Source organism: Pieris napi, chromosome 7 (genome assembly GCF_905475465.1).
Source record: "Pieris napi chromosome 7, ilPieNapi1.2, whole genome shotgun sequence".
In the NCBI taxonomy this organism is placed as follows: domain Eukaryota; kingdom Metazoa; phylum Arthropoda; class Insecta; order Lepidoptera; family Pieridae; genus Pieris; species Pieris napi.
In genome coordinates, this window is record NC_062240.1 from 4868094 (window position 1) to 4892419 (window position 24326).

At 32.0% G+C, this 24326-nt stretch overlaps 3 protein-coding genes across 9 annotated transcripts in view; 1 reads left to right on the forward strand and 2 right to left on the reverse strand.

Moving 5' to 3' along the window:
• The window catches only part of LOC125050832 (zinc finger protein 729-like), a 43114-nt gene that overhangs the window by 16314 nt on the left and 2474 nt on the right, over positions 1-24326 (forward strand). The window contains exon 1 of one of the 4 annotated variants that reach the window (XM_047650874.1): positions 24199-24325. The exons of 2 other annotated variants lie outside the window; for them this stretch is intronic. The gene's annotated coding sequence lies outside the window, so the exon portion shown is untranslated. Of the gene's footprint in view, positions 1-24198; position 24326 lie in introns of those variants that run through there. One more of the 4 variants, XM_047650875.1, reaches the window with a different exon arrangement.
• LOC125050835 (neural Wiskott-Aldrich syndrome protein-like) lies at positions 11-8898 on the reverse strand. Of its 4 annotated transcripts, none has more exons than XM_047650881.1 (12): positions 8834-8898; positions 8559-8649; positions 6359-6586; positions 5723-5822; positions 4111-4269; positions 3498-3608; positions 2873-3046; positions 2448-2534; positions 1799-1903; positions 1396-1577; positions 1071-1160; positions 11-431 (listed from the first exon to the last, which is right to left on the reverse strand). In XM_047650881.1, exons 2-12 carry the CDS (start codon positions 8643-8645, stop codon positions 273-275), a joined length of 1482 nt encoding a protein of 493 aa, XP_047506837.1. In that variant the 5' UTR covers positions 8646-8649; positions 8834-8898; the 3' UTR covers positions 11-272. The 4 variants fall into 4 exon arrangements, with proteins under 4 accessions (XP_047506837.1, XP_047506835.1, XP_047506834.1 ...); XM_047650879.1 differs by having other exon boundaries at positions 8559-8646; positions 8738-8879; XM_047650878.1 differs by having other exon boundaries at positions 8738-8879.
• On the reverse strand, positions 12827-23967 carry LOC125050837. The gene is made up of 3 exons (XM_047650884.1): positions 23559-23967; positions 19542-19718; positions 12827-13703 (listed from the first exon to the last, which is right to left on the reverse strand). Exons 1-3 carry the CDS (start codon positions 23623-23625, stop codon positions 13621-13623), a joined length of 327 nt encoding a protein of 108 aa, XP_047506840.1. The 5' UTR covers positions 23626-23967; the 3' UTR covers positions 12827-13620.

Consider the following 24326-nt stretch of genomic DNA (forward strand, 5'->3'; position numbering starts at 1 on the left):
AATAGGTTTAAATCACCAAATAGTAAAATACCTCTCGCTGACCATGAGTCATCAAAACGTTGATTAAAATAATTCGCGTATAAATAGATATTGCAACGTGAAACGCGTACACCAAAGACAATATCAATATAACAGATGTGTAAGCTTTATCAAGAGGATGAATCAACAATAATAATCATCAAAGAGCTACTTAAAACACTCACTATGTCATCGCCTCACATACAAAGGTTCAGTTTTGCTAAAACCGGAGGAAGGGCTTTTGTAAGAGATGTCTAATCGTCCCACTCTCCGTCGCTAGTAGTTTCGCTGTCTTCGGAGTCCGATGAATGTATGGCTCGTGCACGTTCCTGTAAAGCTTTAGCGAGAGCGCCCGCTAGGCCGCACGTGGGAGGTCTATCTTCCGTCACTTGGTTTGTGCTGGGGGGCTTTACCTGTACCAATGAGTTTAGAATTATCTATATATATATAAATGGTCTTCGTTTGTGGCTCCTTCACGCCTAAACCACTGATCGTATCGACATGAAACTACTGCCATTCGATGCGAAGTTTAGATGGTTTATGGCTATTTATTTTTTAAATTCCAACATAACTTAATTTTTTTATTGCTGTTTTACTTTTGAAAATTTATACATTTACTTTTTTACGGACTTCACCGCGGAAACATTCGGGGAGGCTTCCTAGAACCTCAAAACGTCAACATCTGTTAAAAACTCGATTTTCGAAAATTTTCAATTTTCTTAGCGGGAAGTTAAAAAGAAGAATAATAAAAATATGAATAAAATTATAATAATGAAACATAAAATTTTATTTATTTCCTATTTTAATTCGCCCCACAAAGCGGGCGGGAAACGGCTAGTAAAAATATATACGCAAATAACGAACGTAAATGATTTGAAGCAATCCATAATATTTGACGCAAAGTCTAGTTATCTTAGAGAAACAAACGAACTATAACTTAAAGGAGAAAATATACGTACAACAGATATTCTTAAGACGAAACTATTATTAGGTAAAACAAAAGCATTCGATTATAAGCAACACTTGATTTCATGTGAGAAAAAATAACTTACGGCTCTCAAGTTAAATCCCTGTCTTATTTCGCTGAGCAAATTACTTCTGCTATCTTCATTGGCTGGCTGTTTAGCGACCGCTTCAACTTTCTGAAGAAAATATTAAGAAAAATAATTAATACTAATTCTTTGAGCAACACAGTATGGGTTCCTCTTTTGGGCAGTTATATAACTAATTTGTAAAAACAGTTAGTTTTCTTACTATTCATTCTTACATTTTATATACTTGAGTATATAAAATGTAATGATATTGATATCACTCATTAACAGACGGGAAAATTATTTGGATATTATCGTAGATCAAATTAATTTTTATATATTATACCCGTAAAGTCTTATTCCCGTTGCGTATGCTATCCATGAGGGCCGCCCTAGGGTCGTTGCTGGCTTCTGCCGGCATGGGCGGGGCGGGCGGCGGCGCTGGGGCAGGAGGAGGCGGAGGCGGGGCGGGCGGCGCAGCGCTGGGTGGCGGAGGAGGCGGCACCGACGGAGGGCCACCAGATGGAGCTATCAAATATTCAAATGAACTTAAGCATACCACTATAGTTTAATAAATGATAAATGTATGCCAAATGTTTTGGTCCTTCGAAACGAAATTTCTGACGAAACGGATAAGGAATATATTATATAGTAATTTATAGAAATTGTAAAACAGTTGCTATATATTGTACATACAGTTCACGAATACAAAAATAACTTTATTCTATGACAAATTATTATGTACTTACGTTGGTTCGGGCGGGGCGGCGGCGGGTTCCGTGGCGCTGTAATAGCGGGGGGTGGCGGGGGAGGCGGCACCGCCCGTGCCGGGGGCGGAGGAGGCGCCCTGGACGCTGAACAATAATTATTTTTTCACAATTCTTCGTAGTGTAAAATATCGAATATAAGAATAATTATGAAATATTTATATTTGTCCTTATTTCTTTCTGTTCCACCAAAGCAAAATTACGAAATTCACTAAACAACAAATACATCTTTAATATTTAAAATGAAACCTAAAATTTTATTATGAAATCTCCCAAAATTATATACTTTACAAGAATTTTTTAATTCACACAAAATCAAATTCGGTACATGGGCTTGCGTGCGTGACTAGTCAAATATATATATATATATATATATACTAGTGGACCCGACAGACGTTGTCCTGCATGATATTTCAAGCGATTAGTAAAGCAAAGTATGAAAGAACCATCTGCAGCGCCATCTGGCGGGCTGATTTGTGAATCTAAACCATTCCCAGATCCCCTTGAACACACACAAAAAATTTCATCAAAATCGTTCCAGTCAAATCATAATACTATTCAAATACATATTATTTCTTGTATGAACGCTTTCGATGATATGAGATTTTGTGAAAATAATGGTAATACTTACGTGGGGCGGGCGGATGCGCGTGCGGCGCTCTCGAAGGCACGGGAGGAGCAGGCGGTGGGGGAGGCACCGCCCCACTGCGGGGGGAATCTGCGACAACATAGTAATATAATTTATTTTAAACTTATTTGCATAAAATTTAAAAAAATAAAAATATAATTTTGGAGACCAATGGTCTCCTACGGTCGGTACTAAGTAATTATAATAATAAATCAAAATATTTGTATAATAAAAATTACATGTTGAAATATGAAAAGAAAATGTTTTATTTATATTATTTTTTCCACTAACCCTAATGAGAAGCTCTACAATTCGACACATATGTTTCTTTATAGTATAAATGAACCATCTTGGTCCGATTATATGACATTTACTGTATGGGTTAGAAAAATAATAAACGGCAAAGGTAAATAGAAAAAAAAACTTACATTTAGGTGGCTCTTCATGCAACTCCTCCTTGACGGCATCGTATCCTCCATGAGTGTTGATGAAATCGTAAATAAATTGTCGCGTATCCCGATCGATAAGCTGAATATCACTTATTCCCGCTTTCGAGAAGAACGAACGCATATCCGCTTCCGGAAGGTTGCCGACATCAAACCCTGGAAATAAAGTGTTTACTTTTTAAGCCATGAATTTAACCTAATGAGTACGACTTTTTTTTATCGAGAAGGAATTGTTGGTTGCGCAGACGCATGTGGGCAACAACAGCATTTAGATAAGCACATAATAAATAAAATAAAATGTAATTTATGACTATTCAAAACCATAATATACCAGGTGCCAAGAAACGTGAACTTTCCTTACAAAATATATAATGTTTATGTAATTTTTTAAAGTCCTGTGAATACTATGTTATATGTTAGTGCTAAGCGATCTGTTTCAGGACGCAGTATTGATTTTTTAATTATTCGAAACCTATTGATACAAAGATTAGGTTAGAGCATATATTATATATTTCTTGGCATTATTTTTTTGTTGCACAAAACACATTCGACAAACACACAATTTAATTTCAATTGTAAAGTAGTAAGAAAAATATGAACAACATACCTTTTTCAGCATCCCAACCAACGTGTGAAACATGTTTGAAGTCCTGTGGTGCGCCGATATCGGCTTTTGTGAGCTTTCTCGCTTTCGGTTTCTTGCCTTTTAGTGTATAACCTATTAAAATAAAAGAATATGTTTATTATGGAATATAAGATACAGGTATCACTTATTCCACGTCATTAAATTTAAATCGGTAGACATCCCTACTCATCCGCAAAGAAGACAGAGGGTGTAGGCTGAGAGAAAAAGCCGGCGTAAAAAACTCTCGGTACTCTTTTAAAATAGCAAATCATCAAACAACACTTATTTTAAAACAAATATCGGAAATTAATTAGAAGTAGCCTGTCTAGCACTAGTCCCAGGCCCTTTTATCAACTACATAATCGTTAACTTTTTACACAGCTTTTCTTTAATACATTTCTTAAATTTATTAAAAGAGAGAGCCTCTTGGATTTTATTAAATTAAAGTATCCTTTTCCTTATTAAAGTATCATATCATATTAATTTTTAATATAAAATAATTCCCTGATTAACACATCCAAAACACTGCCTAAAGATATAATAAATGCTAATCATATCCAAGAGTATACGAGGTAAACCAGGTGGCATTACTAACTTGATATCGTATTCGTTTTCTGCGGCTGAACGGGTTGCGGAGCGGGCGTAGGAGCGGGTGGTAGAGCGGGTGGTGGAGCGTGGGCGACTCCATTCATACGAGACTGATTCGAACCTGTACTGTTAGCTCTAGCCGCTTCCATAGAACGATGACGTCTATCTGTAATACATATATTTTAAACTTTATGTATAACATTTTTATTATACTAATATATAATATATACATATATAATCTAATATAATATTTTTATTTCAACTCAAAATATTTTTGATGATAAATTTAACTAATAGACTGGCCTGTTTGCCTATGAAAAACAACATCAAGACAGAAACATAAATCTTAATTTCTCGTGTAAGATAAATCCAATTCTATAATGCGAGATGTTTAATGATGTAGATACCAATACATTCCACCGCCTACGTGTTTGTACACAAGCATATTGTTAGCACGCGATCATTATATCATGTCTGACTCAGTTGCGTGATCTGATCATTTAAACATACTAATCACCTTATCAGCCAATAAATGTTGCCTTGACTTACTATAAGTTAAGATTTGGCTAAAATCTAGAATTTCTTTTGCATTTACATAACTCTATACAGTAGTAGGATATTATTTAAAGTCATACCGACGAAGATGAACTCAAGACTGATAGTTTTTTTTTTATAGAACAGGGGGCAAACGGGCAGAAGGCTCACCTGATGTTAAGTGATACCGCCGCCCATGGACACTCTCAATGCCAGAGGGCTCGCGAGTGCGTTGCCGGCCTTACAAGAATTGATAAAATATAAATATGCCGCATAGTTCGAATTAAAAATTAATAAATGTATCCACAAAATGACTACATAAATTTCCTAATATCCCAATACACACGCATTAGCATTTGGTGTTAATGTGTTTAATAGCTATAATAATCACCCGTGTTGCGGCAACTAATCAACCTTCCGTGCCTTTTATTTGGAAACAATTTTTACTTTGGCAGGAAGGTCCAGAAACTTCGTATTTGGTCATTTGAAGCGGTAAGATATCGCGAAGGAATATTACGTATAAGTTATAAGGAAATTTAATGTTTCGTAAATTCACACGGGATTTATTACAATTTGCCAATTACTTAATTGGGGCTAAATTATAATTAAATTAATTAAGCCATGAATATATAATTTAACGAGGCGACCATTTAGGATAATTTAAAGGAAACTATATTATATAATGCGATATTTTGTCAGAGGTAAAAAAAAATAATGTGTCATAAATCTACTTTGATGACGTTTTCACGCCGTTCAAAGATCAAGGTTTTCTTTATATCCGAGAAGGTCTTTAACATTTATTTATTTTTAATTTGTGTTTCTGTTATTGCTGAGAATGCACGCAAAATACTAAACAGTTATATTTATATCATTTATGTAAACATATTTATTAAACCTAGCATTGTCACATGAACATTCAACTTAATTTCAAGTCATTCTCTTTTTATCAACATACCAGTTTGAGCACCTTTATATTATTCGAGTAACAACTTAATAGTAGTATCTCTACAGTTAAAGATCTAAGCCTAGGCTTTAATATATAACCTTCAATAAAAGGCTCGACAGTGAAAGTTAAGGCAACGAACCTTCGCGTCTTTTTTTCCGCATTTCGATTTTCTCTATGAGAATGTTTCTCAAGGCGCGCGCCTCATCTTCATTTGCGAAGTTAAATGCTGTCATGTATTCCTGAAATATAATTACTTATTTTTAATTCACTAACATAATAAAGTTTTGTAACTCCATAGTTTCTAAAGTGGCACAGGATTTCGGGTTTTCTTAACAGGTCTTGTCAAATTTTCCATGCTTTGAAATTCTTAAGTGATCTACAAAACAGAGCACTTTTGAAACTGATGAAATTATAGTTGGTTGCTAAGCGCTAGGTGTTTGCCAGTCGTGCATGTGTAACCTGCCTAAATAAAGTAAGACTGGAAAAAATAAGAGGACTATGCTACAAGCGAAATATTTCATGCTGGGGTTTCGGTCTCGGGAACTGCTGAATGATTTTAAATAATTGCTATTGATGTCATATTTTACGAATTTTATACTATAGTAAGGTAAAACATAATTGCATTTCCACGTCCGTAGCGGAAAAGGGGCGACTAATCTCTTTAAAGTTTAACAGGATTGCAATGGAATTGTGCCATATAAATATCACTACGCACCACTTTACATCACCGTATTTTTATAAGATTCGTATAAGATTCTACAAAATAAAATATTACCTCTGCTTCAAATGTATGTAAATATGGTCTAGGACTTCTATATTCTATTTGCATGTAGACCTCATGTTCCCATATCATAGTCTTCCGGTATAGACAATATATCCGGAAGAAATAGGACCTTTTGGCATTGTCCTTTATGAGGCACAGTACGCCAGTGTCTTTTTTCTTCCATTCTGTATGACCTGGGCCTTCTGTTGTGAATAACTGCACTACTGCAGTAGCTAGACTCTGAAAAACATTCACATATATAAATAGTAATATTCATTTTCTTATATAAATACATTCCAAAGACAATTTGCTGAGAGTATAAGTTTATTAGTATAGTTAAGTAGTTAGACATAGTATTTATTAAATTAAAATTTATGAAATAATTACCATAACATCACTAATTTTAGTGAAATTTAATACACATAAACTATACTTAAAAATTGATCTTTAAATCTCTAGAATCATATCATATGATCAATGTATCTAGAATAATATTTAGTTTGCAAAATATTATACAATTATATGTTTTATATAGTATGTATATATATGTATGCAAAGTTTCAGTTACAGTGATACTTGTATTAATGATTATTCAGGTATAAGAGTTATATATAAAAAGCTGATATATAAACTTATTACTATACCTATTAGGGTTTTAGATTAGGGCTATATTTGTTGCAATAAATTACTCTCAACTAGACCTTGCAGACAAAATATTTATTAAGGTTAAGAATGTTCATTAATAAAGTACATTGAGAAGTTAATGTGTCGATAAAAACATTTGTATGCATGACATGTTTGAAGAGACTCCAAGATATGTAACATCGTGTGGTATCTAAATCTGGTGACTTTACAGTAACTTCCTCTATGATTATGGATACAGTAACAGTGGTAAATAGACTATAAGTATGTATATGTAATACACAAGATGTACTGAAATATACTATCAACTTTTTTATCCATAAAGTTACTTTTTATGAACATTTTTTTTTGTAAGGATTGACTGATTTATTTGTGCTTATTAATATCGAATTGAAAAGAAGGAAAGAATGATGTGGATTAAAATGTTTTAGTCCTAAAACTAGTTTTGATGATGACAAATGATTATGTAAGAGTATTAAGTGTCATCTGTATTTACATAACTTTAGAAAGTAGAGACAACTATAAATTCAAAATTATATAATCAGAGTATTTTTTTTAAATTTATTCTATCACACAGTATAACATATAATTAAGATAGAGAAATCAAACAAAATCAATAAAAAATTCTTGAAACTTATGTGACTGTACAGAATCTAAAACATATCTTTCCTATACACATATTTAAATATGTTTTAATAAAAGAATAGCTTCTTATATATATAACACTAATGATTTTACTACTATATTTCCATTCCAGTTATATACATATTTTGTTATCTATTGTTTTATAATTTCAATTATTGTGTTTTGATTATTTGGAATGATTAAAAAACATATGGTAAAGAGACAATAGCTTCATCCTAATATGACTCATAGAGTTTTATTATGTACTAAACATGATATTTTTAAATAAATTACTTTGAAATGTTTTATTGAGTTATCATTTCTACCATTAAGATGACAAAGAATGAGTAACTTATCTCTGGATTACATAAAACTAATCTTGCCTAATACTTTGAGGAAATGAGAAAATTTCACAGAACCATTTTATCAGAGAGACATAATATGAGGCCAAGAACAAAAAATTCTTATTGTTAAGAATTCTGATATGTATTGTCAATGACCAATGTGAATCTTACATTGTACAGTTAACAATAAAGAAACTATTACTGTTGCAAGCATGGGAAAATATCATAATTAAAGTCAAAAGCAAGAATATTTTTGGTGGATGAGATTGGATTATATTTATAAATTGTGTTATATTTTTTATTAATATTTGGGTAGATTAAGAGTTAAATTAAATTGGGAATGTGACAATTTTATCATAAAACTTCATTGTCTTTTAATACAAGGTACACTTAGACAACACTATTTTTAAAAAGAAGTTAAAGTAAAAGTAAGCAAGTTCAATACAGTGTTGAATGTTAAAAACTCGAAAATAGACACTTTGCAAATATTATATCGTTATCGATGCTGTGATGACTGATAATCGGCCGATAGGGCGTGATATGTAATCTGTAGCCTATAGGTAGAGGATTATCAGAAGGCCATAATTTTTGTAAAAACTTACCTGACATTTTGGTCCTATAAGACTAAACACCTGTTCATTTTCTTCGCGAGATAACAGGACGCTCGGTCGGTTCTCCCCTCTCGGCATCCTGCTTTAATATTTATTACAAATACACTATTAAAATCAATTTAAATAAGCACAGTCATACATTTTGTTCATCTATCTATTTTGGCACACACTTTTTTCAAATACTGCAGCAATAATCTTCATCACGCGATATAACTCATTGATTCGATTATTATATGCAAATAATATAGGTAAATATTTCAAATTACTTTCTCCTCACTTGCACGACGTACGCGAATCATCAATCATCGACTAATAGTGTTGCAAGTTATTTTAATTTAACCTGTCAGTGACACCTGTTTGTGTCAACTCTTAATTCTTATTTCTTATCCTTCTTAATGTCAAACATCACTTGTATACAAAAGTTGTTGGGGCCTATCATGAGCTTTCTTAAAACAATTCTTGAGATGCTGATGAGTTTTGGTTCCTAAATTCAATAACATTTTTTCGTACCATGACCTCCTTCCTATAAACTGAAACGTATTGGAATCGCAAAAACGAAAGAAACACGATAATTGGATATAATGTATGTGGATTCTATGTTTTGAAATTTAACTGTCAAACTTGCTTCGACATACCTATGATTCTATAATCTACATTTTACATAATATATAAAAATGAATCCCTAAATCCTAATCCCTATTACCCTTGGTCACGGCAACACGCGTGAACGGCTGGATGGACTGATTTCGCAAATTCGTTTTTTTTGTTGTGTTTTTTATTGTCAGGTGAAGGTTCTTATGAAGAAAAAATTAAGAAAATTACTTTTGAGAATACTTAACCACCATACAATTACAACGCATACAAAATATAGTTTGGGTGACGACATGGGTAGTTTAGATTCACAAATCAGCACAGCAGATGGCGCTGCAGTCGGTACTATCATACTTTGTTTAATATACTAATCGCTCGAAATATCATGCAGCATTGAGGACAACGTCTGTCGGGTCCGCTAAAAATAAATAAAATCTAAAAATTGTCCCGTTTATTTGATATTATAGTATAAATAAGCGATGCATCTCAGTTGTAGGTAGTCCATAGGCTGGCAATAAGAGCTTATGGTAGGCCCTCTTGTCACTGCACTTAATTGTAACAAAAATAGTATGTGAAAGTGATAAATGTATATACATATAAAATCATCTTAAATTTTCGATTTAAACTTGTACACTTGAAAATCTGTAAGACGATGTTATGAAATGATGTCTCTACTTTTCCTAGATTTTACTTAGCACTTTTATGCATATTATTAAATCTTTTCCGTTGGGAAAATTGACCTAAACAGTCACTAGAATAAGTTCTCCAAAATTGCTAAAATCGAACTTTTTGTTGGAATCGGTATTTTTCAATATTTCCTACATTTAAATGTGAAACTTCACTTGAAAATATCGCTTTGAAGCCTCAGCACAAAAAACAATTGCCGAAATTGATTTTTGTATGGTTACTATTACATCACATTGACTTAGTATGACATTTTTAGTTAAAGGGGTATTATAAAGCATAAAATAATAAACAACAACTTAACATTGTACGGTTTATTTACACAGCCCATAAACAAAAAACTATATGTTTTAGTACATATAATTTGAAACGAAAGATACTTAGAACTATACAAATTTGGAGACTGAAGAAAGTAAATAAATAAAAATCACATTTATTATTTCCGTACATTCACGCAAAATGCAACTGAAAAGAACTACAATATATCCTGTGCGTCTAATACTAATCTTTAAGGCTGATTTTAGTATCCTACTGTCTTTATTATTGCTTTATAAATGTTATAAGCGTTGACAGGCGGTGTTATTCAATACGCTTCTAGGGCAACGTACACCTGACAGCGACAGCTGATCATCGCAGCGTGATATTAAAATCTGACAAGTAGTATTTTCGCCTGTGTAAAACGTTATCAAGTACCAGTTAATTACTTGACCACGGTCAAAAATGGATGATATCTGATATGCTTGAAATAACTGTAATTACATCCTGGAAGGTAAGAATAATTATAATTATAGTCCTTGCGTAACTATTACAGCTAATTCGAAATGTATTTATAGAAAGGATTCTGTGACCCCTATTTCTTAACACACTTTACAAGTGGTGCATATCAAGCAATTAATTATTCGACGTGAATAGGAGTATTTTAATAGACATTTATTACAATCTAGATATGTACTGCGCCTTCGTAAAACGCCACTTATAGCCCGCTATTTTGTCTTACAGATAGACGGTCTTAATAAAAGTGGACTAAAAATACGCAAATAATTTTTCTTGTCACCAGAGTACAAGTATTATCTGTAGTACACGTATAAGGCCGTTAACCTTATTTATAATTATATCCATCACTATAAAAAACAGTAGCATTGCACTGTTTAAAATAATGTACTCAACTGTCTCTTTTCATTTAAGCGTAATCACAATTTGACAGAAAGAGATGATTAAGTTTTTATGAAAGAGGCAATTTCCTATGTTCATATATACATTTCAAATTAGTTGTTTAATGTCTGATTATTACTGTTATTTAAACAATCTTCTGCGAAAACAACACAGTTTTGAATAATACCGCTACGTCATAAATGGATTATGTTTATGCTATTTATTCTACGTTAATATAAACATACAAAATTTTATTACACCCATAATATCGTACTAATCTACGAGAAATAATTAAATTATTCGACTTGAGTCAGTGTCAGTAATTTTTGTACTAATATTTACCGTTCCACAAGTTGGGGTTTACATAGGTTCAAGAAATTATTTCTAAATTGATGTTCGATACAATTGAACAGTTTTAAAATGTATACGTGAGGCGCCCAAACACTGAATTAGGTAAACTTTATACTAATCAGTTTAATGAAAACTGAACGTTCTTACAGATGTTTAGTGTTGCAAGTATTAATTATATAACTTTAAGGTTCGAATCTTAGTAAATCACGGATTAAAACACATTTTTGGATACAGCCAAACAAAGTCAAAAACATACTTCTATGTATATTCTTCTTTTCATTTATTTTAATAACGTTTTATTGGAATTGTAAGTTTTCAAACACATTTTAGCCAGTCTAATGATAACTAGATACAAAGGTATACATTAGAAGATATACGTCATATTTAATGAAATACAGTCATAGACTAGACTAACCCAAATAATTAACTCCACCCACAAGTATTCAAGTTAATTAATTATCGCACTTTATAATTGACTCAAGGTGGAAACATCAAACAACAACTATCGTTGAATATTTCGATGTAACTATAAGTAGACGAATTCGATGAAAAAACTTAGTAAAGTTTTGTCCAAGAAGTATTAAAGACTCTTTTGACAGACATGACTGGCGAACGGAAACTGGTGACAAGATCACTTTCGTCACGGGACAAAGTGTGAGCTAATGCAATTCCCATACAAATTCGTTCAGTTTTGCCGTAAAGTGATTTTGTCTCAAGTCCAAGGACTGCTAGCCGGGTCAATCTATATCGAATCTCATTTTACACCATATATATACAAATTAATTATTGATAATAATCTGTAATAAATACGTTATATAATTTATCAATTTGATGAACCTTGAAAAAAAACCTATTCTTCAATAAATTTTCAATACTAGACATTTAAAACTTGATGTGTCCATAATATAAGCCTCGGATATTACACATTTTGCATTCCAATTATAAGATCTGGCATCCCTGGCGGCGACGTTTCCGGTCTGTTACAATTTTTTTCAACCAATGACGTCACATCCGCCCGCAGACACCTCGTATTCAATATACAGTTCATAAACGCTAGAAAATTTTAGTCAGAGTATTCCACAGTTCACAGTTAAGTAATTGACAAACGGCTTTTTTTTCTGACAATTTACTGATTTATTTCGCATGCTGTAATAAGCATGTGTATAATTTATATATTGGAAATAACAACTATACAATTCCTAAGCCTGTATTAGACATTAAATATAAATTAAATTATTTAAATATAACAAAAACACATCAGAACCTAATCGTCTTCTACCCAAACGCTACACGCAGGATTCGAAATATGCGACACATTCTTATAAAATTTTACAAATATCAACTGTTACGTATAGCAGGACGCAAATAACAAATGTGTCACCTTAAATAACTTGTTCTTTGTTTTGTTCATTAGGTATTTTTTCTCCATCCAGAGGTCTATCGGAAGAATTAATAAGGCCGTTGAAGAACTCACATCAACGTTATGGCAATAGAGCCAACAATGTTTGTACGGCTTTCTACGTTCTGTATACGAGCCTTTCCACCACTATCCAAATATTTATTTCCAAAATTAGTTTTACTGCGCTATTTAAGTAGTTTAGGAACATATAACGCACTGAATATCACAAATTATTAAACTTTATTAAAAGTCGCTAACATCTACAGAAACACACACAACCAAACACATTGCATTAAATAAACTAACTACTGACTATATTATTGTAATATTTAATTTAAATATAAATCAATAAATTAAGTTCTAAATATTATGTGACCTCAATAAATATATTAATTAAGTAATTTATGTATCACACAAATAATACACCTAACGTAAAGCTAACATTAATCTAGTTTTCAAGATCTGTCAAATTTGACAGATCTTAAATCCCAGATATGCGCCTAGAAGACTAAACCTAAACAAAAGTTATTATATGAATTATTATATGCTACATGTATCATATTAAATTAGCCTAAGATAACCAGGCTAGACTAATATGTACAAAATTGTGTAAGCCTTATGCCCAAATACTCAAAAGCCACCCAAATGTAAAAGGTACTTAAATATAAAGCTGACCTTAGCAGTATAAATAGGCTGCAACATTATAGCAGCTACTAAATTTGATTAGCTTTCGTGTACGGACGTCATACAAATAAAAATTCGTTAGAATCTACCCTACGTCATAAAGGTCTATCATTGCTAGTAATACTATGTTAATGATGAGATTACAAGCTTTGGGCAAGTCCAGTGCGGTCAGGGACCCATTAAAGAGTCAGCTCAACTACAGTCATTTTTTGCTGAAGCTTCGTCGGACTTCGTTGGCTCTAAGTCCGGCTTCGAAGGACCAGCTTGAACAGGATCTGAAGATAAAATCATACAGGTTAATATATTTATTTACTAATGTCAACTTAACAACTGAAAGTTCATCTAATTTAACCATGTGTTTACATTGACTTGCTCTAGAAACAGGTAGTCCAAAAACCAAAAGCGTGGTAGAACATAAAAGTTTAAAATAAAAACTTGTTCCAGGATTTTATAAACGTCTTTATAATATATATTGAAGAGCTAATCGATGTCTATAAATAAGAACTATTCTTTTATACAAAATATATTCTAAACTGGGTCGAAGAGATTTCTCGTTTTCTATAAATATTTTTTTTAAGAATATCTAGTCGCACAATCCACGTGACAAAACATCTGCTTATTTTCTAAAGAATCACAGAAATTAGTAATTATTTACGGCGAATGCGTCATACTGGTCGCTTTTCGTTTAGTCCGTTATTTTATTAAATTTATTTAATACGAAGATCGAATCTCAGTGATATGCTTTATTACTGATGTCACAATCTGTTCTTATATTAGACAAAAATCTTTCTATATTGTTAGTGACGCTACAAGTCTTTAGGTATACGTATAGGTATCAGAACTGTATAATCTAGTTCACAATGTTTTCCTTCATCGTACGAGCGAGTGTTATATGAGCACACAGACAAAAAGTCCATTGGTACACAGCTAGGGATCAAGCCCAACCAGCCACTAGACCAACACTGCTCTTCAATCGACTCAAATTAACCTTAAAAATTAAGACAAAAAAGAAAAACACAAGACACATTAATATTATTAGTAAAGTTGAATATAGTTCACTAATTAGTATACACATAGTGTGAGGTATTTTCCAATGATAGACGTAACGACGACCGATAACGGTCACATGACACTAATCAATATACTATAGAGCTATTAATAAGCTTATCCTATTAGTGATTACATTCGCACGTCAAACAGATAATAGGTGACAACGTGAGAATTATTCGTTAACGATTTAAGTACCTCTGTAGCTTAGTTGATCACGCACTTGTTTTATGCCATTTTTTTATGACTAATCTACAGCAGCTAACGTTTTGGAAATCAACCTTATTAGACATTCTTTTTTGGCTGATACAGGAAATGACCTGCACAATAGGCAACAGCTTAAAGACTAGATAAAATAAATAAATAAATCAGTAGCGCTACAACCTCTTTAGGTCTGGCCTCAGTTTTCTGAATCTGTTTCATAATCATTTTTCAATATAATAGGCAAGTATGTGATCAGCCTCCAGTGCCTGGCACACTCCGTCGACTTTTTGGGCCTAAGGCGAGGTTTCCTCACGATGTTTTCCTTCACCGTTCGAGCGAATGTTAAATGCGCACATAGAAAGAAAGTCCATTGGTGCACAGGCGGGGATCGAACTTACGACCTCAGGGATTTGAGTCGCAGGCTGAAGGCACTAGGCCAACACTGCTCTTAAAGACTAGATACGAACTCCAAAAGGCAAACGGAACGGAAAACGCATTGACAACAGAATAAACTTTTATGTGAACTGTTCATTAGCCCGAAAAACATGGTGTAAATCGGGCAGGTGTGAGCTTGTTTGCAATGATGAAAGAAATGAGGATGTATTAGATAATCCGTCTATTTGTTCCGGTGACATTTCATACGACACATCTGTAATCGGTCGTTCCATTCAATAGGATTAGGATTATGTGTCGTCATATAGATTATTTGCGGTAACATTATTATCAGGTTCATTGTACGGTATTATCTTTTTGTACCCCGGGTAACAAACAATGCATTACGAACATATTTATTATATGCATACAAAACTCCTGTATCAAATACTTCAACGTAATAAAACAAATTAATTTTTTAATGAAAAACTTTGAAGTATATGTATTTTTATAATAATCTATTTATTATTTTATAACAAAACATAGTTACAGTAGGACTAAAGCTCTTCCATGGCACGTATTGGTTTCACCGCTTGCCCTGGGGAACAACGTCGTGAAGCACTAATACGTCGTGTTTTAATGTTTTCTCATAGTTGGCTTCCTTGGGTGATGCACCTAATATATAAAATTCTCGTGTCTCTTTCAAACCCCTAAGTGATAAGGGGTGGCCACCCCAACAACTTTTTGATTTTTTAGAAAAAGAAATTGTTTTTATTTTTTTATGATACAGCATACAACTCCTAATTTTCATCCCTCTACGATCAAGCTCTATTTTTTATTACTGTAGATAGCCATTTTTATTGAACTAAAAAAATTTTTCCTAGAAATAATATACATGGCAAAACAAACGTTTGCCGAGTCAGCTAGTTTTATTATAAAATACACGAGGATGCCTTTATTTCACGGAAATTATTTTGTGCACAATGTTAGTAATAGTCGTTTTCCTAATTTTACTTTCCTGAAATAGATCGCAGCAACCATAAAGATAGTTTTAGTTTAGATTGTTATTCTACCAAATAATCAAAACAGTTAATGCCACAGTTTAAAAAAAAATAAAGAGTAGTAATATATCTCTGTTTCACCAACGTCATAATAGACGCGAAGGCTGGTAATAGATTATTACATTCTAGACATTCCTCAAAATGTGCCGTCGTTACGTGTGGTTACTGTGTCGTCTGTAATTACGTTTAAACAGTGAAACAATCGTAAAACGCTTTTGCTCTTCAGTCTCATTAGATAAATTATATGTATACATATTTAGTTATTATTTACACTAAATACATAACAATTATGTTTAAATCGTCAAATAGGAAAACATTGTTTTTATTTCATATATGTATATTTTTGTAAACATTATATACTTAGTATCGTAGTAATAATAGCGTTACCTTATTTGATTTTTCTTTAAAAAATAGATTTTGCTCTTACGACTGCGTTCCCCGGGGCAAGCGACATAGTTCTTAGATTTCGCAAGTATTGGACTTCGCATTTACCTTTATTTATTTTACCAGACTGATTTGACTTGATAGCAATGAGGCCGCCCGATATATTAAGATTTTTGTTCAATATTATGAACAAAATAAATTAAGAATAAATAAATTAAGTCAAATACTAAGTCCTAAAAAAACTTATGTGCTATGAAAAAATAGTATGACCTTCCGTCGACTATGTTCATTATGTATATCCTACGAACCTACTCTAGAAAATGTTTACGACGCACTATACGGCTATAAGTGATATCTTTACATGTCGTTAGTTGATAATACATCGATTTAGTGAAATTAAACTAGGCTACAGCCTGCGTCATTTATCGATCTACGTTCGTCGGCGTTTTTAATAATATCAAGGTACGAAAGATGGTAATATCTTCTAGGGCTGTACTGTACAAATTAATAACAAATTATGTACCAGAAAGCGGTATTGGTTTAATAGGGCTGATAACTACTGTAAAACAATCATGTTCCATATTGCCACCCACTAAAATCCATCAAAACCGTTCTGAATATTTTATTACAGAATTATAATATCCGAATGAAACGTAAAAATATATCTTTTCCTTTTATCATTCACTTGCTTTGTGAATAGAGTCTGCGCAATTTCCAATGGGCGTGGGACGATATAAATCTATCAATGAGTAAATTGTAAGTATTTTTCCATATTTATCACAGTAAACAAAATTCATTTTTAATATAAAAACGCTCCGACAATCAGTGATCTAATATGAGTAAGATAACATGTTACATGTAATTCAACGAACACTAATTATACGCAATACAAACAATGAATAATTCTATTGTTATGGGCTATTAAATACAATGAAAGATTATTAGTAGTATAAGGTAGATGTAGGAGTTTATATAAAAATTAATTGGGAAAATATTAAAAAACCAAATCGTATTTTAAGAATTAAATAAACTTAAATTGATTAGAATTGCAATAATCTCAAAATGAATGTAAAGAAATGACATACAACGTTGACACAAGTGCTATGATAAAAGTAGAATGTGACGAAGTGTTCAAACTGGGAGTGCATGACTTTATTATATAATCAAAAATAGGGCTCAAATTATAGAGAATGATAAAAATATATTACGCATTATATAAGGTTGCGGAAGGGTCGCAATTACTTTATAATTTTTAATTATAAATAATTACTTGTTTTTTTATTATTTAATAAAAAACACCTTAACCTTGGCGGCTTTAGGTTTAACCTTGGCGCCTGAAGCGCCACACCACAGTGCACACCCGTTTAATTAGAAAATAACTAATAATAAACATTCATAACAAAAAAAACAATTGAAAATACACAGCTATAAAAATGTTTTATACCATATATTTAAGACTATAACATCTAATAATATAACACCTTTATGAAGCCAAGCAATCACTCCCTAGGTTGTTTTTTGAGATTTGAGGGCAAACAAACTAACAACAATGTAGGAGGTTATCCGTTCTCCATATATATTGACTAAATGGCGTACAATTTTTTTAATTTTATTAACTAAAATACTTCTTAAGAGGGAGAAATTATATGTATAAAATTGTATGTCAGTTGTAACCTCGGACAAAGACAACTTATTATTCTTGTTCTGCGTATTCATTCCGGGAATTATACAATTAAAAACAAATCTTTTTACCTGCCAGATTACATCACATGCAAAATACTCATTGAATATGTGGCGTGCGTCACCGGCTTTACGGTTTTGAATTTCTAACATTATAATATCCAAGTACTTCTATTCAGACATCTGTTCAAGGCCACATTGGCTGAACGTGTCTGCTGTATGAATTGTAACGCTAAATCGTTTAGGAGATACTATAAAAGATTTAACTTTCGCTATTTTACTCAATGGGTTTTCTGCGGATATTTGAATAACAAGTAGATGGATATACAAACTTTTGTTTGTGTAAAACAAATGAAATATAGACAATATAAATTACTGTTTTTGATAAAGATCCACAAGTCGGTATTACTTTGTATAGAAACAACATTAGTCCTATACTAAACCTATATTCTGTAGAGATATAGATAAACAGCCGAAATCTGTTATAACGACATCGAAAGGACTACTTCATATTTGGTCATAAAAACCGATAGTCGTAACAGCCGATGACGTTGTTATTAAGTACCTGATACATTAAAATTCAGCCGGGACCTTTGTTTCGGTCAATATAACCGGTTTGTTATTCTAAACGTCGATAAAGTAACGTAAAGTCGTCGTAAAAGGTTTTGACTATGTATAAAGTAGGTTTATAACCCTTAAACAAAACAAAATAACAAATTGTTGTATGACGAGATAGGTTTTGATCTAAGTTCTATGCGTTTATTGCATCTGAACTTTTGACCTCATCTATAAACGTTCTTGAAATCTTTAATATGGCATTCGGTGTCGCTGGTCACGAGACATTGTCATCATAAAAAATACTTTGTCAGCGCGTCACGTTCATGAAAATAATTTGCCTTGAAATATGCAAGTGCGGTTTTACTTACAAGGTTGTAGACAATTAGCAGTTGAAGGACGTAATTTGGCTATCTTAGTATTATATTTACGAGTATCACGCAATTAAGTCGATAAAATGGTTGAAACAATTGTACATATATATGAAGGTATAATTGTATATGTTAAAATTTATATTTATACAGATATAAATTGTAGTCCTAATATATTTTATTTTAAACGCTATCATGCCATCAAAACTCGAAAGACGCATTATAATTACGAAATCCATGTTTATAAACTAAATTATCAATTCGGCGTCACCTTTGTGCTTTCCGAAAGCAAATACATATGTAACTATAAAAATGATGGATGAAAACGTTCTGAACGAATAAAGTTTATTCTACTAGTTTGAAAATTGGTACAAGGAGTCATTATAACAGAGTAATCGGTACAGAGTCGGCATCCTAAAGTAAATACAAAGTCACTCACCAGTTATAGTAACGAGATTCTGCAGCCTAGAAGGCAGGTCGGCGGTGGTAACTTCCGCGCCCTGTGGGTGTAAGATATCTGGCATCGCGTTGCGCCGCCCCGTGCGACCTGTCTCGAGGAACTCACGCGGTACCTCCTCGCTATTTCTGTCTTGCATTATTGCCATCATTCTCAATACTGGAATAGTTATATAGATGATTTAATATTCACGATCTTTTCTCATACTTATAGCGGCATGAGAAATAACAGGCGATTACGAGTTTTTACAATGAGATATGAATTTATACAGCGAACTGTCATTATAAGCTCTTATACCAATCAAATAAGTATTGCTTTGAATACAGTCTTATTTATTGCATAATTGGATTTTGTAGAGCCCTGAAAATTATTACTTTTATGATTCTTTGGTAACTTATGATGACTACATAGCTATTTCTCTCATATTAAAAAATTATAAAGTAAAATATCGTGAGGAACCTGTCTTTCAAAGAGTTATTTTGAAGAATTACTTAAAAACTACATTAGTTTTAGTCAACAATAAGATGTGTTATTTCTAAAAACTACATGAATTGTTTCATGTACTATCAACATTCACGCGACAAACACACATTACTTATAATACGATAAATTTTAAAAATGATTAAACAATGACAGTTAAAAGTTCAGTGTTCCAGGGGTTGAAGACCATTTGATTCGATGAGGGATAATTCGTTGTTTATTTATTAGAAAAATTTAAATATTTTCGTATCTTTTTTAGTTGGCAATATGGAGTTTACCCATAACCATACCTGGCGAATATCAAACTACAACAGACTTGTAAGGTATTTTAATCCCAATAAAAACAAAGAGTAATAAATTTTCTTACCAGTAGATTAATTGGTGAAATAATCTTTTTACTTAATGTAAGACGAAAGTATATTACCAAAAGCTAGGTTTTCTCTAATGAGGTAAGCTTTGTTTTATATACACTTACTTTCGCGCACTAAAACCGTTATATATACAGTTTTGAAACTAATTACCTACTAACTTACAATTGAGAAACTTTGGTAGTTGTTTTGCACGATTGTTAATGCGACGCGAGAAAATAGTGCTATGACGTAAAAATTCTAGAGAGAGATCACGAATTGTAGCAATTTTTAAAGACATTCGATCTAACAAAACCAATTTACTGTTTATTTTGTTATTATTTGGTATTTTATTACTTCTTTTCTGGCGGACGTGGTGTCTCTGAAATTAAATCTTTGGCAGTATGGCCGGGACCTTGTAGGTCGCTAGTGTCAATGCTTTTACATTCGAATTCTTGAACAAAAGTATCAAAAATGTAAATTATTACACATTTCGTATTCGAGACATTCGTATAGAGACCATCGCCAATTAAAAATTTATTATATATAAGTATATTAATAAAGATGCTAGCTTACGTGTTTTTATTACAGTTTTGAAATTAGAATCATGCAATAAACAAGTTTGAACAAACTCTTGCAACAACATTAACTCAGTTTAGTATTAAAAATCTACAATTCAATTAGTCACTTAAAATAATGAGAATGTTAAAAGATTAACAGTATAAGAATAGCTGTAGAATGTACCAGCACAAATGTATTCTTATGGTAATTAAAATCTTCTCACGGCGGGAATATTTCCTTTCACTATTTAAACAAAGACTCGGTAAAATTGACGGCTCGCCGCTGCATCCGTAATTCAGTATATCATTCATCTTGCGTTTGAATCTCCAGAGAAACTATACATTATGTATGAGTATAATCATAAAAAATTGGTTTTAAATGTCACAAATTTTCGCTAAAAAGAAACTACCAGTCCCCTCTAAATATACTATCAACGCAGTAGTTACTACTACTCCAGGTCGATGAGATAAGGGATTTAGGAGCTATACTGGATAGAAATTTATCTTTCATACTACATTATAATGCCATAGTCAATAAGCTTCTAGAATCCTAGGTTTCATAAAACGGTCGACTAAGAGTTTCAAAATATGTAAAGCCTAAAATCATATTATTAAATTCTTTGGTCCGTAGCATTTTGGAATATGGTAATGTCTGGAACCTTCAACATACTGTCCATGTTGACAGAATTCACCGCCATTTCTTCAAAGAATTATGCCGTTTAAGTAATAACATATAGCTATAAATGCGAGTATGAATAAAGACTGGCTTTCTTTTATTTGCAATCACTCCGCCTGATTTACATAATCTTTGTTTACAAAATTTTTAATAACTTGGTAGATTTACCAAATGTTTTAAGCCAAGTGAATTTTCTTTTAAAGAGAAACACATCAGTCCTTTTTTACGTTGGGACAGTAAGGACCAACGTCGGTTGTAATGCTCCGACGTCCTCTAAACAGATCTTGATCTGACAGATCTATTTTATGTATAATTTCTTTTCTCTTTTATTAAAGTAAAGTTTACCCTTAAATGTTGTGCACACTTGTCATTGATGCACATGCATGTATAGTGTTTTGTATGTCGTGTATTCTCTGCATGTGTCACTAACGAATAGTGTGCCTTTTTATAATAAAAATTACTGTTGTGTTAAGAAATTAAATAAATAATTTAGATACCGCGGGACGTAGAACCGTACCTTGACTAAACTTTTTACGATTGGCCAATGATGCAAAATTGTATTATTTGTCGTAAATTTCGTTAAACATACATACCTACACATAGATTTTGGAATAAATGTTCACACATTATACAAATACCAATTTGTTGGTTAGAGCTTTGAGATTTTTTGATAAGAGAGCTTAATGTGTTCGAGGTGATGTCAAAAACACCAACAATTTATATATAAAACTTCAGTCATGATAAAAGACTTTCCAAAAGCAGCATGCAAGAAGGATACAATAGTAAATAATTTCTTAATGTATATTTTTAAAACCCGTTCACACAAAATTTCAATAATGTAAGACAGGCACCTTATTATGAAAAACAAGGATACTTGAAGTGCAAACAGGTATAAGACCCAAATGATATCTGAGAAAAATGTGACCATAATTAAGAGCAGCAGTGTTTAAAAAAGTTTATTTATTATATTGAGGATTATACAAAAATATAAAATAATTAACCTTCAATAATATATATTGTTACTGTATTGTGCAATGATTGGCGGATCACCTTGACCAAGTCTTAAATCTACATAGTTTGGTATGTAATTTATATAAAGAAATTGGGGTTGCTTAATTGTTTCCCTACTACTGATAAATACTAACTCATGTTATTATACATTGTATAATCCTTAACTTATAAATTAAGATATAAAAAATCTTTAAAATGTGGTTAAATTGCTGCATTTGAATTATGGTCGCAATTCTTCTATATTTAAAAGTAGCAAATGATGTATACCATTTCATTCCAAAGAAGTCCGTCCTTCAACCATGGTCCTGATAGTCATTTGATCATCACGCAATACATCATGCACCTTAGCATTCTGGATAAATGCAATTAAATGTTAGTCCCAGATAGGCAGTTTTAAGTGATGTTCAATACCATTAAACTATATAAAAATATTATAGAAGAATTAAAGAAATGAAAGGATTAATTAACTTGTTTAGAAATATGTTTAAGTAAGACAGTTTTTACAGTTTAAAATCAGAATAATTATTATTATGTTATAATGTGGAAACTTACAACTTCTTCCATTCTTTTTAATGACTCATTGAAGTTTAAATGTTTTTTTTTAATAATTTGGTCTGACTATCATGTGGCTACATTGGGACCAATATGTTTTGGACCATAATGTAAAAGATAACTTTATATAATTAAGTTATAGATAATCACTATAGTATCAGTCAATCACCCTTCTAAAAAGGTTAGATAAACAATATATTCTCTTAAAGTAAACATATTATTTTTCCTGTATTAATAGACGTTTAAATAGCATAATGGTATTTTGTATTCACTTTTGGTAGGTATGTTATTCTTAAATACTTCCAAGCAAGATACACTTAGTACCGAAGTCATGGACAACGGTTTCTAAATCTTTGCATGCAGATGGGCTTACCTGACCGGGCTTTAGCACGGTCTCCTCTCTTACGCTTAGGCACACGACCAACGCGCACTCCAGACATTTTTACTATGATATGTATTAAATATATTACCGATAGTCAAAAGCACTTTTTCAACGTCTGCACAAGAACTTCACACAATGCCACCACTAGTTAGCAATCGGTTAAAAGTAGATATTGCAAGATTCATGAAATCTAAAAAGTAATTTAAAATTTTCACAGGTGAAAACTATAAAAATTCGATATCAGAAAAGAAACAACTTAGAAACAAGACAGTGAACAAGGGAAATCGAAAACTCAAATTGAAATTTGAAAATTGATTAAGACGGAATACTGAAACTTCAAGACTGAAAACTGATTACTGAATTTAATAAATCAAGAATTTTAGAAATACTCTTTTGGGGCTTTCAAATGTCATTTTGTCATCATATGTCAATGCTATTAAGCTATTTACATTAAATGTCAATCTTTATTTCATTTTTATCTTTATCTTCATTGTAGTTATTTTATTTTAAATATAACTAATTAGGCCTACATAAACACAAAGCTACATTAATTAAATGTTTCAAAACTACTCAATAAATCACAACCAGAGAAAAGAAAAACACAATTTTTTTATGTTTTGAGAAAGAATGTCAATGTCAAAGCTTAACTGACATCTACAGTCTTGAGTCTAGTGTCTACAATCTACACGCGCAGCTGATTTTGATTGCGGGACTTTGTTTATGTAATAGTAAATTATTAAATATTAATCATTGCCGCGG

Coding starts and splice junctions, on each gene's coding strand:
- LOC125050835 (XM_047650881.1), bottom strand. CDS start 8,645: ATGCCGAGAGGGGAGAACCGACCGAGCGTCCTGTTATCTCGCGAAGAA. Junction 3,609..4,110: donor GAAAACGAATACGATATCAA/GTTAGTAATGCC, acceptor TTATTTTAATAG/GTTATACACTAAAAGGCAAG. Junction 432..1,070: donor AGGGATTTAACTTGAGAGCC/GTAAGTTATTTT, acceptor TCATTGGTACAG/GTAAAGCCCCCCAGCACAAA.
- LOC125050837 (XM_047650884.1), bottom strand. CDS start 23,625: ATGTCTGGAGTGCGCGTTGGTCGTGTGCCTAAGCGTAAGAGAGGAGAC. Junction 19,719..23,558: donor CCGTGCTAAAGCCCGGTCAG/GTAAGCCCATCT, acceptor TAACTATTCCAG/TATTGAGAATGATGGCAATA. Junction 13,704..19,541: donor GAATCTCGTTACTATAACTG/GTGAGTGACTTT, acceptor TTTTATCTTCAG/ATCCTGTTCAAGCTGGTCCT.